We start from the raw sequence: 15,533 nt of genomic DNA on the forward strand, positions 1-15,533 counted from the left end.
GTATTAAAGCCCATCTGTAACCCGTTTTCATTATTCCCTAAAGCTTTACATAATGTGTCCACTTCCTCGCAAAAAGCCTTTCTTTACCGAAATTATATCAGTTCAGCGTGGCCACCAGTTAGCTCATGTTGATCACAAAGTCTAACTTGCAGTTGTTTTTGATTACCCGAAATTCAGTAAAACAGTTTATCTGCTACATGCAGTTTGGTAGGCAACATCTTTCAAAACTGGAGTTTTTCAGGGCAGGAAGAGGGTTGAGGGGCAGGCAGATCATAGAACAGGTTCTCTAGGGATGAAAAGTTTGGGGAACATTGGTAAAAAGGAAAGCACATGGGAGGTGAAAGGAGGCCTTTTCTCCTCCCAACTGTGTGACCTCTTTGAACTTGCTTCTTCTGTAAGATGAAGCAGTGACATGAAGAGAGTGTATAAACTCTCTCCTAGTGTTACCTTCCAGAGACGTGCATTTGTAAAAAAATTACCTTTTTATTGAAAACGTGCAACTTACTTGCATTCACGTCAGTTGATTAAGCTTTTAAATTTTTTTTTAAGAAAAACTTTATTTATTCATTTATTTTTGCGGCACGCAGGCCTCTCACTGTTGTGGCCTCTCCCGTTGCGGAGCACAGGCTCCGGACGTGCAGGCCCAGCGGCCATGGCTCACGGGCCCAGCCGCTCCGCGGCACGTGGGATCCTCCCGGACCGGGGCATGAACCCGCGTCCTCTGCGTCGGCAGGCGGACTCCCAACCACTGCGCCACCAGGGAAGCCCAAGAAAGACTTTATTTTGATGAAGCCTCAGGAACTATATGTTACAGGACATGTATATAAACTGCGGCAGCCCACCTGGTAAATACAGCATCAGAAGGGGGGGTGAAAGCTACCAAGAGAACAATCTTCTGTGCGTCTCTATAATTTAGAGACTAACTTCAAAGACAGTGAAATACGTTTCAAAATGTACAACTAAATTAGGCACAAATTCCAGCTTCATAGAGTTAGGCTTATTCTCTGGATTTTAACAATAGAGATGTAAAAAGATAAAGTCTAATTTCTACTGATGTCAAGACTAATATATCAGACACTTTCAAATTAGAGGCAAGAAGTAACTGACAACAAGTATCTGTCCTTCAATTAGATAAAATTAGGAGCTATACAAGGAAAAAGGACTAAATTGAATGTCTTAATTTTTATGATATGTACATCTTGGGAGTAAAACTCAAAACCCATTCATCTCCTCAACAGATTAAGCATAGATTAGGTGCTTGGTATTGCACTAAAATATGGGGCAAATAAGACACTCTCTTTCAAAAGGTATCCCTTTCTTAGGGCTTGTGTATTAAAATGTACAGGCAGGGCCTTGAGCATTTTAAATGTAGTAATAGTAGTAATGTAGTAATAGAGAGCACAGAGCTACCTAGAACAAGATCATGATGCTGAAAGAAAGTGCAAATGTAAGGCACAGACTGTATTGTTGGAGAGGAATGAAATCTAGCTAGTCTCAAGATTTTCTGGGTGGAAAGAGCCTGAAAGAAAACAACTGTGGGCAGCTACAAAGGAATTGCTAAAGAGCAGAGTGACTAGAAGAGCTAGAAGCAAGACTGCAGAGGGGAGAGGCCAGAGAAACCCATGACCAAGGGGGAAATCCATGCCTTCTCAATTTGAGGAAGATGGAAGAACAGATGAAAAAAAAATGCACTTAAGGAAAAAGGCAGAATTACAGATTCTGCCCCAATTCTGAGAGAAAGGAGGCTGCAGAGATAGCCAAGACCAACAGAGATCTACCTGAGGGCCACTCAAGGAAGAATTTTCTTTCTCTCGGGTCAAAAGAAGGATAGAAAGAACTAAGACAGTGGCTGTATGATGGAGAAAGAAATCACGACAGACCAGGACAAAACCCACAAATCCAAACAGTCTTTGGATTAAAAAGAAGAATGAGATCATGGAATGCCTTAAGGGATTAATCTTTAAGCCTTGCTTTGCTGACCAAGGTCTCAAATATGTCATTATTTCCCCCTACTTACATTTGTACTTAGTTTGCATCCTGACATTCCCTTCCACAGGTGCACTGTATTCGAAAGGGTTTGCTTTGTCCACTGTGATGGACAGTCTAGAAAGGAGGGCCTGGTAAAAGAGTATGAAAGTCTGGACCACGGGATGAAGATGTTATAGCCTTTTACTCTGACCAAGTGGGGACTAAGAGAAACTTAACTTGGATCTAGAAAATAGAGGGAGATAGAATCAGACTAAGGAGGAGTGGGGAAAGCCTATTCCCTTCCCGCAGGCTTGAGTGGGATGTGGGATCTCATTTAGGGAAAAGCCATTGGTCCTCAAGAAAAACAAGACAAAGAAGTGGGGACCTAGCAAAAGACCAGTGCTAGGCTTTGGACTCTAAGTGTGGAGCTACAGTTGTATGATATTCTATCTTCTCTTCTGTCCCAGCTTTAATTTATGCTGAAAGAAGATGGAAAAAGTTAAATTAAGGAAATAGGAAACAGAAGTTATGGTATATTCAGCTTCCACCTTTAGCCATCTCTTCCTTGTGTAAAATGACTCGAGGGTTTCCCTGGTGGCAGAGTGGTTGAGAGTCCGCCTGCCGATGCAGGGGACACGGGTTCGTGCCCCGGTCCGGGAAGATCCCACATGCCACGGAGCAGCTGGGCCCGTGAGCCATGGCCGCTGAGCCTGCGCGTCCGGAGCCTGTGCTCCGCAACGGGAGAGGCCACGATAGTGTGGGGCCTGTGTACCGCAAAAAAAAAAAAAAAAAAAAAAAAAAAAGACTCGAGAACCTAGGGAGATGAACAAAAATGTTTTCAAGTAAAGAAATGTGCTGGTAAAGCAAGATGGCCCAGTTCAGAGAGGGCATACATTCTAGCTGGCAGTGGAGAGAAAAACTTAAGTGTTTGTTATCAAGTTGTCCCAACCCTAAAGGCATATGTCAGACCCAAAAGGACTGAAGAAAAGAATTTAGAATAAATTAGAAAGAAACTTCAAAATCAGTATTGAGGATAAGGGACTTCCCTGGTGATCCAGTGGTTAAGAATCCATCTTGCAACACAGGGGACGCCAGTTTGATCCCTGGTCGGGGAACTAAGATCCCACACGCCTTGGGGCAACTAAGCCCATGCACCACAATTACTGAGCCCACACGCTCTGGAGCCCTCGCGCCACAAGTAGAGAGAAGCCTGTGTGCTGCAACGAAAAATCCTGTGTGCCACAACTAAGACCCGCTAAATAATAATACAAATAAATAGATATTAAAAAAATACTGAGGATAAGATTAAGAGTCAGATTAGGTTGTGATTTGTAATGTTAATGAGTACTGAGAAAAGCACCAATTCTACACAGAAATTTTTTTTAAAATCTTGGTTTACATGTTTCAATCTCAAAACACTGTATTTAACATTGCTGCTTTCCTTCTTTAAATTGTGGAGAAAACAGACTAGACTTGTATGCTTGTCTTTCTGTGTTAACCATGTCTATCAATGGCTCAATAACCCAGGGGACAGTGCAGCCTAACTTTACTTTTGACTAGTGAAATAAAAACACTTAAAAGCGCACCTGAAACTAACACAACATTGTAAATCAACCATACTTCAATCAATCAATCAAATATTTGCAAAAGAAAAAAAAACACTTAGAAGTGTAATCTGAAAACCCAGACATATATCTCTTTAATGCCCTCAGGGCCTGTACTATAGGATAACTTACAGAAAAGATTGTTTTAAAACAAAATTTCTGCAGTACCGCATTATTTAAATCTTTTTTGATAATGTCCAAGACAGGCTTATAACCCAAATTCTGCTCTGTGGTATCAGGTAGTTCCAATATATGTGTAACTATAAAAAGGGACTGAAATTACTTCCATGATCATTTAGTTATTAATAACTTATACTCAGGACAAAACTAAGATCCCTGAGGTAACTTTTCTCTTTTAAGCCAAACAGTGTAGAAATGCCAATCTTAATATTGCACTTACAACTTTGTACTACAAATAAAATTAATTCTACAAATAAGCTACAAATGATATGAACTAGTTTAGGAGAAGACTACTGTTTTGAGATAATGCTATTTCTTCTCATTTTAGCTCTTTTCCCTTTGGGCATTTTGTTTTGTACTGGCATTATAAGGAGATGACACTCAAAGCAGTCATATTTTCTAACTTTTTAGCAGCTACCACAAAATATTAGTAGGAGAGTTACTGGACTAGAAATAGCTTTTATATTATATGAATTTTAATTACTGATCTTATATCTGCCCCCAATGACCACAGACTACAGTGTAACCAGCTGCATAGAAATAAATGTCAATTCAGAAAGAACATTAAATTTAATCTCTAGTTACAAATTTTTACAATCCAAAAAATCCATCATATACAATTTTACTTTCAAAATGAAAAGCAAATTATTCAAGACTAAAAACGCAACCAAATGTTGAAAATCCATTGTGGATGTGGTATAGAGCTGTTCAACCATCATTACTGAAACAATAATCACTGACTAAAATTATAAATGCCACCCACTGCCAATGAAAGTATTATAATACAAATGTCTGTAAATTTCTAGATTGTTGTTTGCAGAAATATTTTGATTGCTTTGTCAAGGCAGTCTTTGTGGAGGCTTGTATTTTAACTTTTAAAGTGAGCATGACAGCCTTGAATAACATGGTTTGCATTTTAAATCCTTATGAAAGACTCCCCCCCACCCCCAATGCTCCTGTTTCTGCTTAGTGTGTTGTTATCTCTTGGGAGGAAATTATTTCTTTAGAGTTGATCAGTCCTTGGTGTGCAAATTCAAATGAACGAAGCATGCATCCTTATACTACACTATATACTACAGTAGGCAAATATTGCCGAAAGGCCTTTAGATACAGTCCTGCAGGCATCCATTTTAATCAGCAAAATTCCAAATTCATACAGATACCTGAGAACAAAACAAAAAGCTAAGCAAACCCCCCCCCCCCACTGCCAACAACCCTAGCTCTGAAGACTAACACAGTTGGTTGCCACACAGAAGGAAACAGAGTATGCATAAAATAAATTTTCTTTTTAGTTCCTGGGGGTTTACTTCAAGATTTTATGTAATAGTTCTATTACCTCCAACAGTAGTTTTCTAGTTCAATTTTTCTAATTCTCTATCATTTTCAGACTAAGAGCTCTTGCCAGGAAAAAAAAAGGGAAAGAGAAATCTTTTTTCAAGCTGGGGTGGGTGGGGCATAGAGGGGGATTGATGATAACAGAGCCGAGAAGATACTAAGCCTTTTTAAAAGTCTTAGGTTTAGTGGAAAGAAACTTCCTGGTCTCTCGGGCATCATTTTTGCTCCCCACCCCAACAGGAGATGGCAGACAGAGCTATAAAAAATGCCTGTAACTGTGGATCAGTGGCGGAATGCTAGAATTACCTAGGGAACTTAAAAATTTAAGACAGCTGGCCTCCATAGTAGATCAATACAATCAATCTCTGGAGGTATTTTTCTTTTTAAAAGCTTCCCAGGTGATTCTAGTGTACAGCCAGCATTGAGAACCACTGTCTAGACAAGAGAAGACACAAATCCTTATGAGAAAAGGGAGTCCTTATGAGAAAGGTCATCAGATGGAGACTACATGTAAGAATACTGTGACATTTACACAGGCTGGATGATGATGTCCACAACGTCAACCAGAACACACATACACAAGCACCCTTACTTGCAATCAGGGATGGAGGGAGCTGAAAGGAATCTTACACATCAGCTGACTCTATATTTTGATTATACAACTCTATCAGTAAAAAAAATATTTTTTTCCCCTCGCCACGCAGCTTGTGGGATCTTAGCTCCCTGACCAGGAACGGAACCCAGGCCCTCAGCAGTGAAAGCGCTGAGTCCTACCCACTGGACCACTGGGGAAATCCCAATCAGTAAAAAATGTAAAGCATGAACTATATGAATATATATTTGTAAATTATTAAAAAATGTATTCTGTATTAATATGCACAGTTATCTTTATAAAGCGTACAAGAACAAAAAATTTAAAGAGATGAAATAAAAATAAAACTATTTTAGGAATAAGTTTTAATTTAATTTGTCAAAATTACAAAACACTTTTTTTTGTTTTGCTCTCAAAATACAGTGGATCCGTCTTCATGTTCTGGATGCTTAGTCTTTAAATGAATTGCAAACTGTGATGGCTTTGAACCAGCAACAGCTAATACAACTTACGGTACAACACAAAGGTCAAGGGTCACTATGTCAAATTATTTCCAATAAGCCTTCAGCTCCCAGCCTTGGCGGCGGTGGTGGTGGCGTCAGGGGACTGCAGGCCACACTCCCGAGACCCCCCTGCCAGCCTGTTCCCAGCTGAGGCTCTGCCAATGGAAGAAGGAAGCAGGAGGAAGGGCGGTTTTCTTCTCTTGTGCTGTGGAAGCACCTCTGGAAGCAGCAGCTTCCTCATCTCTGGCAACCTCAGCCCTTCCATTTTTGTTATTCCATTCTGTAAACCATTTGTAACCAGTTCCCTACTTTAAGTCCCTTTCGGCTTGAAATATCTGGAGTTGTTTCTTCTTCCATGATAGACACTAACCGAATCATTAAAGACAGGGGATCACAAGCCATATTTAGAATGATAATTTCCTTTTCGGGAGGGCCAAGTTCTTGTCAGATTTGATCACGTCATCACTGTTTCTACCTCACAAAGTGACTAATAAAAGAGATTTTTTTTTTGCCATGCCACACGGCTCACGGGATCTTAGCTCCCCGACCTGGGATCGAACCTTGGGCGCACAGCAGTGAAAGTGCCGAGTCTTAAACAGTGGACCACCAGGGAATTCCAAGAGATGGTTTTAGAAGAGAAGTGTCAGTTTTGCCACTTTCATGTTGATATATATTTGCTTCATTACTATTATCTTTAATCTACAGTTTTTTTGTTGGAATCTTTTTAAGCCATTTATTCACTTTTTGAGATTGAATTTAGTTAATAATAGATACTATAATCTGTAAATCCTTAAATTTAGCACCAAACCTAAAATGCTGAAAACAAGAGCGTGAGGTGCTGAAAGCACCAATGCCAACCCCTCTGTGTTGCACAATTTCTTTCTCTTTTCTTTGGCCACACCATGTGGCATGTGGGATCTTAGTTCCCTGATCAGGGATCGAACTTGTGCCCCCTGCGATGGAAGCTTGGAGTCTTAACCACCAAACAGCCAGGGAAGTCCTTGCGTTGTACAACGTCTACTCCTCTAATGAAAAATGACTGATTTGCACAGGGACTGCATAAGGGTACCAAGGTCAATCCCCATTGTAAATATTTCTAGAGCTCAATTTCTTTCCTTTATTAGGTAAAAACCAAGAAAAATATAAGTTCCAAAATCTCCCCCTCCCCCAATGGGCCCTTTTGTAAATCCTATTTTGACAGCCATTATTTTTCATAGTTTGTTTTTGCTACGTGAAAGGATGGGGGATGGGGAATGTGATGTTCAAATGTTTACAAAATGCAGGATTAAACAAATTCCTAGAGGTTCCCAACTTTAGTATATTAAATGCAGTATCAGTATTGAAGGGGGAGGATATAATCAGAATCTACAAGTTCTTTTAACACACAATTCTTTTTACACAACTCTTTTTTTCAAGGAGATTCTCATAAAATTAGTGTTTCAAAAAAGTTTCTCTGGAAGAAGTTTCAGAAACTTAATGATGATCTAATAAGGCAGAGGAAAGGCCACAAAGGGAGAAACCTGACAGGTCACATCCTACTAAAGGGTGAGTTTTCACGGCCAAGCTTTCAAGGAAGGACTATTCTAAGAGATAATGCTACTAATATCATTCTTTTTGGCTCCCAAAATGCTTTCTGAATGGCAAGAATAGTAGGTATCATATCCCAGATAGTTTGTGAAGCAAAGAGATAAATTTAAATTTAATGCTTAGAAAAGCTCTATGTACAAAGTAGGAATTCAAATATTTGGAGATGATCATCTATACCAAACGTAAATTTATCTAGGTGTCACAGGTGAGTGAAAATGTTTCTGGGGGTAAATGCAAAGTGGTTTCTTTCTGATCAAATGTATGTATGGATATTCTTTTACAAATACATATGTCATTTCCACCTCCTTTAAAATCTTTTGTACAAATTTTTTCCCCCTTATTTCTGTCCTGAAAATTGCATTAAAAGAATCTCAACTGTTAAAATGAAATACTGGGCTTCATGTTTATATAGCTCCACCTGGCAAAAGTTTGCGAACATTTCAACCTCATATTGAATTTAAAACTGGACATCATAAAGCCACCTAAGGAGACAAAAGACCTGTATGCAGAAAACTATAAGACACTGATGAAAGAAATTAAAGATGATACAAACAGATGGAGAGACAGATATACCATGTTTTTGGATTGGAAGAATCAACATTGTGAAAATGACTATACTACCCAGAGCAATCTACAGATTCAATGCAATCCCTATCAAACTACCAATGGTATTTTTCACAGAAGTAGAACAAAAAATTTCACAATTTGTATGGAAACCCAAAAGACCCCGAATAGCCAAAGCAATCTTGAGAAAGAAAAACAGAGCTGGAGGAATCAAGCTCCCAGACTTCAGACTATACTACAAAGCTACAGTAATTAAGACAGTATGGTACTGGCACAAAAATAGAAATATACATCAACGGAATAGGATAGAAAGCCCAGAGATAAACCCACACACCTATGGTCACCTTATCTTTGATAAAGGAGACAAGAATATACAATGGAGAAAAGACAGCCTCTTCAATAAATGGTGCTGGGAAAACTGGACAGCTACATGTAAAAGAATAAAATTAGAACACTCCCCAGCACCATACACAAAAATAAACTCAAAATGGATTAAAGACCTAGATGGAAGGCCAGGCACTATAAAACTCTTAGAGGAAAACATAGGAAGAACATTCTTTGACATAAATCACAGCAAGATCCTTTTTGACCCACCTCCTAGAAAAATGGAAATAAAAACAAAACTAAACAAATGGGACCTAATGAAACTTAAAAGCTTTTGCACAGGGGCTTCCCTGGTGGCACAGTGGTTGAGAGTCCGCCTGCCAATGCAGGGGACATGGGTTCGTGCCCCGTTCCAGGAAGATCCCACATGCCGTGGAGCGGCTAGGACCGTGAGCCATGGCCGCTGGGCCTGCACGTCCAGAGCCTGTGCTCTGCAACAGGAGAGCCCACAACAGTGAGAGGCCCGCGTACCGCAAAAAAAAAAAAAAAAAAAAAAAAAGAAGCTTTTGCACAGCAAAGGAAACCATAAACAAGATGAAAAGACAACCCTCAGAATGGGAAAAAATATTTGCAAATGAAGCAACTGACAAAGGATTAATCTCCAAAATTTACAAGCAGCTCATGCAGCTCAGTGTCAAAAAAACAAACAACCCAATTTAAAAATGGGCAGAAGACCTAAATAGATATACCCTGAGAAAACCATAATTCAAAAAGAGTCATGTACCACAATGTTCACTGCAGCTCTATTTACAATAGCCAGGACATGGAAGCAACCTAAGTGTCCATCGACAGATGAATGGATAAAGAAGATGTGGCACACATATACAATGGAATATTACTCAGCCATAAGAAGAACGAAATTGAGTTATTTGTAGTGAGGTGGATGGACCCAGAGTCTGTCATACAGAGTGAAGCAAGTCAGGAAGAGAAAAACAAATACCGTATGCTAACACATATACACAGAATCTTAAAAAAAATAATAAAAAGGTTCTGAAGAACCTAGGGGCAGGACAGGAATAAAGACGCAGACGTAGAGAAGGGACTTGAGGACATAGAGAGGGAGAAGGTTAAGCTGGGACGAAGTGAGAGAGTGGCATGGACATATATACACTACCAACTGTAAAATAGATAGCTAGTGGGAAGCAGCTGCATAGCACAGGGAGATGAGCTCGGTGGTCTGTGACCACCTAGAGGGGTGGGATTGGGAGGGTGGGAGGGAGATGCAAGAGGGAGAAGATATGGGGATATATGTATATGTATAGCTGATTCACTCTGGTATAAAGCAGAAACTAACACACCATTGTAAAGCAATTATACTCCAATAAAGATGTTTAAAAAAACCACAAAAAACTGAATATCTTAGTACTTCCCTGGTGGCACAGTGGTTAAGAATCCACCTGCCAATGCCGGGGACACAGGTTTGAGCCCTGGTCTGGGAAGATCCCACATGCCGTGGAGCAACTAAGCCCGTGCACCACAACTACTGAAGCCCGCGCACCTAGAGCCTGTCTTCTGCAACAAGAGAAGCCACTGCAACGAGAAGCCCGTGCATCGCAATGAAGAGTAGCCCCCGCTCACCACAACTAGAGGAAGCCCGCGCGCAGCAACAAAGACCCAACGCAGCCAAAAATAAATTAATTAAAAAAAATTTTTTTAAATAAATAAGTAAAACTGAACATCTTGATTACATAATCTCTAAGTCATTCTTGTTGAATGAACTACATTGAAGTTTCTCAATCACTTAAAAATTAATGTTCCTGACAATAATAACAAAAGTTTTATACTCTTCTTACAGTTGGCATTATAATACTGAATATCCTTTTAAAAGCTATGTAGGTGCCTTCACCCATTTTGATACAATCGCATGGAAAAAATTCACTAAACATTCAAATAACATAATGTGGTAAGTTACAGTCAATCTCTGTTAATCAAAGATTACTATATGACTCATCACTGTAATTACGTTAATATTAACGACTCATTTACACTATGACAACCTTAACGAAGGCTGTTACCATGAACTGAAATGTCACTTAATATTAAAAAGAGTCTTTAAAGTGGATGTGATGGCTTTTTTTTAAATAGATCTTTACTGGAGTATAATTGCTTCACAATACCGTGTTAGTTTCTGTTGCACAACAAAGAGAATCAGCCATATGCATACACTTGTCCCCATATCCCCTCCCTCTTGCGATGTGATAGGTTTATATCCTAATGAGTGGTTTAGAATATACAATATATTTGTATTTATTTTAGCAGTAGAAAGAAAGCAATGAAAAACATTCTAAAAATGACATTTGGAATGTACCTTCTATACCTGACAGGTAGATATAGTGCCAATGTCACTCTGTATATGAATTAGATAGAGGTCAGAGCTTTAATACTAAGCAAAGGTGCCGGCTTTGACTGACCTAAGAGAGATTTTCCTTTTGCTTCAGAAATGATGGTATGTGGTAGTATAACAAGAGTGACCCTTATAATGGAATTTAAGAAAAAACAATTATAATATACAAATGTGGACTCACTAGGTCAAAGGAAATATAGATTACACCCCAAATGGGGTCTGAAAAGGCATGACCAGAGAAATTGAAAGAAGTGGTAGCTTCTTCTTCTTTCTTCCGTGAAGACAGGAATTTTATTTATTTGGTTCACCAAGAGTAGGTATCTCAGGCATAAAGCAGGCATTAAAAAAATATTATTTTTGTTGACAGAAGACAAACCTTAGATAACTGTGGAAGGACATTGTCATGGCTAAGTACTAACACTCTTCCCTAGCTTTCTTCCCTTTCCCATTCCAACAGAAAAGTTTTACTGCCCACTGTAACAATTCAGACAATACATGCTCACTGTGACAATTCCAACAATTCAAGAAAGATTTCATAAAGAGGAAAATTAGGATAAAATCACTCTAGAGCCTACCATCAAAAAATAACAACTTAAAGTACTGAACTAATCCTTATTTTGGGACAAGTGTTTCTGAACTTTTCCTATCTTAAGCAATAGGGAGAAACACTATTGCATATACATCTTTGGCCACTTGTCTTACTAGGATAAATTCTTAGATACAAGACTGCTAGATCAAAGGATGTATCCTTTTATAGTGCTTTTGACACAAATTACCAAACTTCTCTCCAGAAAGGCTATTTATAGCCTATGGAAGGTGTGGTCTTCCTTGTCCTCACTGCAATAAAAACTTACACAAGAGTAGAAACAGGTATACAGAAGCCTGACCCATAAGTGGAGAAAAAAGCATAGTCAGGGACTACAGGAGAAGCATATTAATGAAGAAGAGAGGCAAAGACAAGTAAGACCTATCCTATTTCACTTCTCTGTTTCCACTTGGCTCCAGAAGGTTGTATGTATTCCCATCTAAGAGTAGAAAAGACTGGAATAGAAGAGGACAAAGAAGGAGACTTCTCCTTACTTGTCTCAATCAACAGACATCATAAAAATACCTCTCTTGGATTATCTTATGTTTGTCCCCACTTATCTTGCCTATCCTCTTTTTGAGTTTATTTTTCCCCTGACACATAACCAGAGGCTATAAAACGAAAGCCTGCGTGCATGCAGCTGAATTGTGACTTGCTTGACTAAATCCACACAGTGTAGCAATTTTTAATATCTGAATGTCTTTAGAAGGGGCACATACACTCCAGTTCATCAGTCTCTACCACTTGTCTTCTTAAATTTCAGCATCCCACCCAGAGAGATGCCTACTTGGTCCTGGAGACACTTGCATTTGCTACCTTTCACATAAAATAACCAAAAGAAATTCAAATATCATAAAGCAGTGGTTTGGCAGATACTATCTGCGTCACTGAATAAGCCTGGAACTTAAGGCCAGTCTTAAAGAGTGTTTATTTCTTCCTACATTCAGTATCAAGGGGAATCTTAAGCAACAAAGGAGGACACAGGTTATCAACTCTTAATTGCTACTTGACTTAACTTAGGCTTCCTTTTATTTTCAGAAAATCATCACATTTTTCCTGACACTGCAGGTACTTCAAGACGCAGAACCCTTAGCCCTTTTAGCACTGCTAATAATGTGCAACAACACAGCACAGTGGTTCATTAAGAGTAAGGCTCCTACTCACAGACACAGAAAACAAACTTATGGTCACCAAAGGGGAAGTAGGGGGAGGGATAAATCAGGAGTATGGGATTGACAGATACACACTACTATATATAAAACAAACAGCAAGGCCCTACTGTATAGCACAGAGAACTAAATTCAGTATCTTGTAATAACCTACAATGTGCATAACCACATCACTTTGCTGGACACCTGAAACTAATGCAATATTATAAATCACCTATATTTCAATTAAAAAAAAAAAAGTAAGGCTCTTAAAACAGACTATCTGATTCAACACCTGGACTGGCTAATTACTGGCTGTGTGACCTCAAGTAAGCTAACCTCTCTGTGCCTCAGTTACTTCATCTGTAAAATAAGGATAGTAGCAGTAGTTACAATAGTAAGAACAGTGCCTGGCACAAAGTACACATAATATGTATACATGTGTATACATATTTTATACACACAGAAAATACATACTGTGTGTGTGTATATATGCTGTGTATATATATAATAAATATAGTATATATGATATACTTCAATAAAAGAGGTTTAAATACACACATACACACACACACACACACACACATACACACAGGCAGTCCTTGCTTTGAATGGTAGTGTGAAGCCATAAAAATGCCCATAAAAGTTGAAACTATGCAAAGCCATCTTAATAATCAATGGGAAAAATTATCATTGTTTCATGGCCTTTAAAACTTTTTGTCAAAACATTAAAAACTCTCAGTAATAAAGGTATTGAGAAAAAACAGCAAAACTAATATTTATTGAGGACACTAAAACATTAGAAACATTGAAAAATGAAGTGTTTTATTTCTTTGAAAAACTTTTCAGGAGTCATTTGAACAGTGGTTGCCTTCTTCTCATCGTATGATTTAGGATACACAGTGAATATCTTTTCTATGCTTGGCAAACTGTTATCTTCCTCACTAAGTCTGGATAACTCAAGCGCCTGACAGCAAGTTATGTGACTGCCAAGGTCCTTTCAAAACCTAAGATTTTGTGATATTAAAGACAGAACAGAGTGAAGAAAGACATGAAGACTTACATTGTATTGATGATTAGCAACAGGTTTGTAATTGGTTGTCACAACTTTGTCTAGTTGCTGTGATAGCCTCACAGGTTTGGAAGATTCTTCTATTTGTAATCTGAAAAACAGAAGGCATTATTAACAAACTTAATTGTTTACTGGGTGAAACCTGAAGAGTTATTCCTATAATTCTTCAAGACTAATACTTAATATATAAAGACGATACATCAGTCTTAATACTTCAAAAACACACTGAATATGACAATAATGTAGAAACCAGATCATAAGCTAAACATACAAACCATGTCATTTAATTCTACAACTTCCTTCTAAACCTATACTTTGCAGTCAAACTTTAAGTTTTAAAACAAAGAAGCTAATCAGCTTTAAATTTCTAGAAAAAAATTTGCATGTAAAAATGAATTATCTTAAGTTATATGGTCTAAAACTAATCAAGGTATTAATCCAAAACTTCTATTCATTTGATGAGATTAAAGTATGATAAAAAGATGACACATCAGCATTCAGGATCTAGTGGCTAGTAGCTGCTTTAATGGACAGTGCATATAAATAACATTTGCATCATCACAGAAATTTCTATTGGACAGCATTGGTTGTCCAACTGTAGGACTCCATCCATCTAAATTAAAATATAATTAAAAACATCACTTTTGGAAAAAGAGCCATAAAATAAACCTATGACACTAGGTATAGCATATTATAAATATATATATTCAAATAGCAATCTGAGGAGATTTTGTTTTGGACTAAATATTACCATACCCAGTGACTCACATTCAACCATTTACTTCTTATTTTAAAAATTAATTCTTTGGTATATGAGCACAGTAAATCTAAAAAATGTTTTAAGGGGGAAAATGGTGTAGTTTTCAAAATGACTTTGTTTTTTTTAATCAAAGTGACTATTTTTTAAAGGACAGAAGATACCACTGTACCTCTAGACTTCTCATCAGCAAGATATCAGAATACAAGAATGTATTTAAAGTACTATAGAAAAAAAATTGCCAACCATGTCTAGCTAAATTATAATTGAAGAGTAAGAGTGAAATAAAAGTATTTTTGTACAAAAACAAAGTTTATCATTCACAGGTCCTCACTGAGAGAACTACTCAAGGATTCATTTCAGCAAAAAGTAAAATGAACCCAAAAGGAACTAGTGAAATGCAATGGTCACAGCAAAGAAACTGAGAACCATGTTAGAAAATTACCTACTTGATACAGACAAAAAAAAGAAGGTGGGTTTTTAAAGAAAATGGAACTTAACATGAAAGAATGGGAAGAAAGAGAGCAAAATGAATGCATTTAAGATTTCCATATGCTTTCTAAATTTTCTGCAATAAGCATCAATCACTTTCATAATCAGAAAAGGAAGTATACTTTCTTAAAGGAAAACGAAAAATCATTTCTTAGTTTGAAAGCCTTAAAAATGTTGGTCATTTAAAAATAATACATGTTGAACATCGTATTACTTTATTTTAATGGGACTTTAAATTCTTTGGTTCAACAGAACAGGAACTAAAAATGTTCGTTTAAAATTCCTTCAAAAGAGAAAAACAAATACTGTATGCTAACACATATATATGGAACCTAAAAAAAAAAAAAAAAGGTTCTGAAGAACCTAGGGGCAGGACAGGAACAAAGATGCAGACTTAGAGAATGGACTTGAGGACAC

At 37.8% G+C, this 15,533-nt stretch overlaps 1 protein-coding gene across 1 annotated transcript in view; it reads right to left on the bottom strand.

Moving 5' to 3' along the window:
- GTF2F2 (general transcription factor IIF subunit 2) overlaps positions 1–15,533 on the bottom strand; it is a 154,409-nt gene that overhangs the window by 17,507 nt on the left and 121,369 nt on the right. The window contains exon 6 of the mRNA XM_030882220.3: positions 13,859–13,958. Coding sequence (XP_030738080.1) covers positions 13,859–13,958 — 100 coding nt within the window. The remainder of the gene's footprint in view (positions 1–13,858; positions 13,959–15,533) is intronic.

The sequence above is a fragment of the Globicephala melas genome, chromosome 18 (genome assembly GCF_963455315.2).
Source record: "Globicephala melas chromosome 18, mGloMel1.2, whole genome shotgun sequence".
NCBI lineage: Eukaryota > Metazoa > Chordata > Mammalia > Artiodactyla > Delphinidae > Globicephala > Globicephala melas.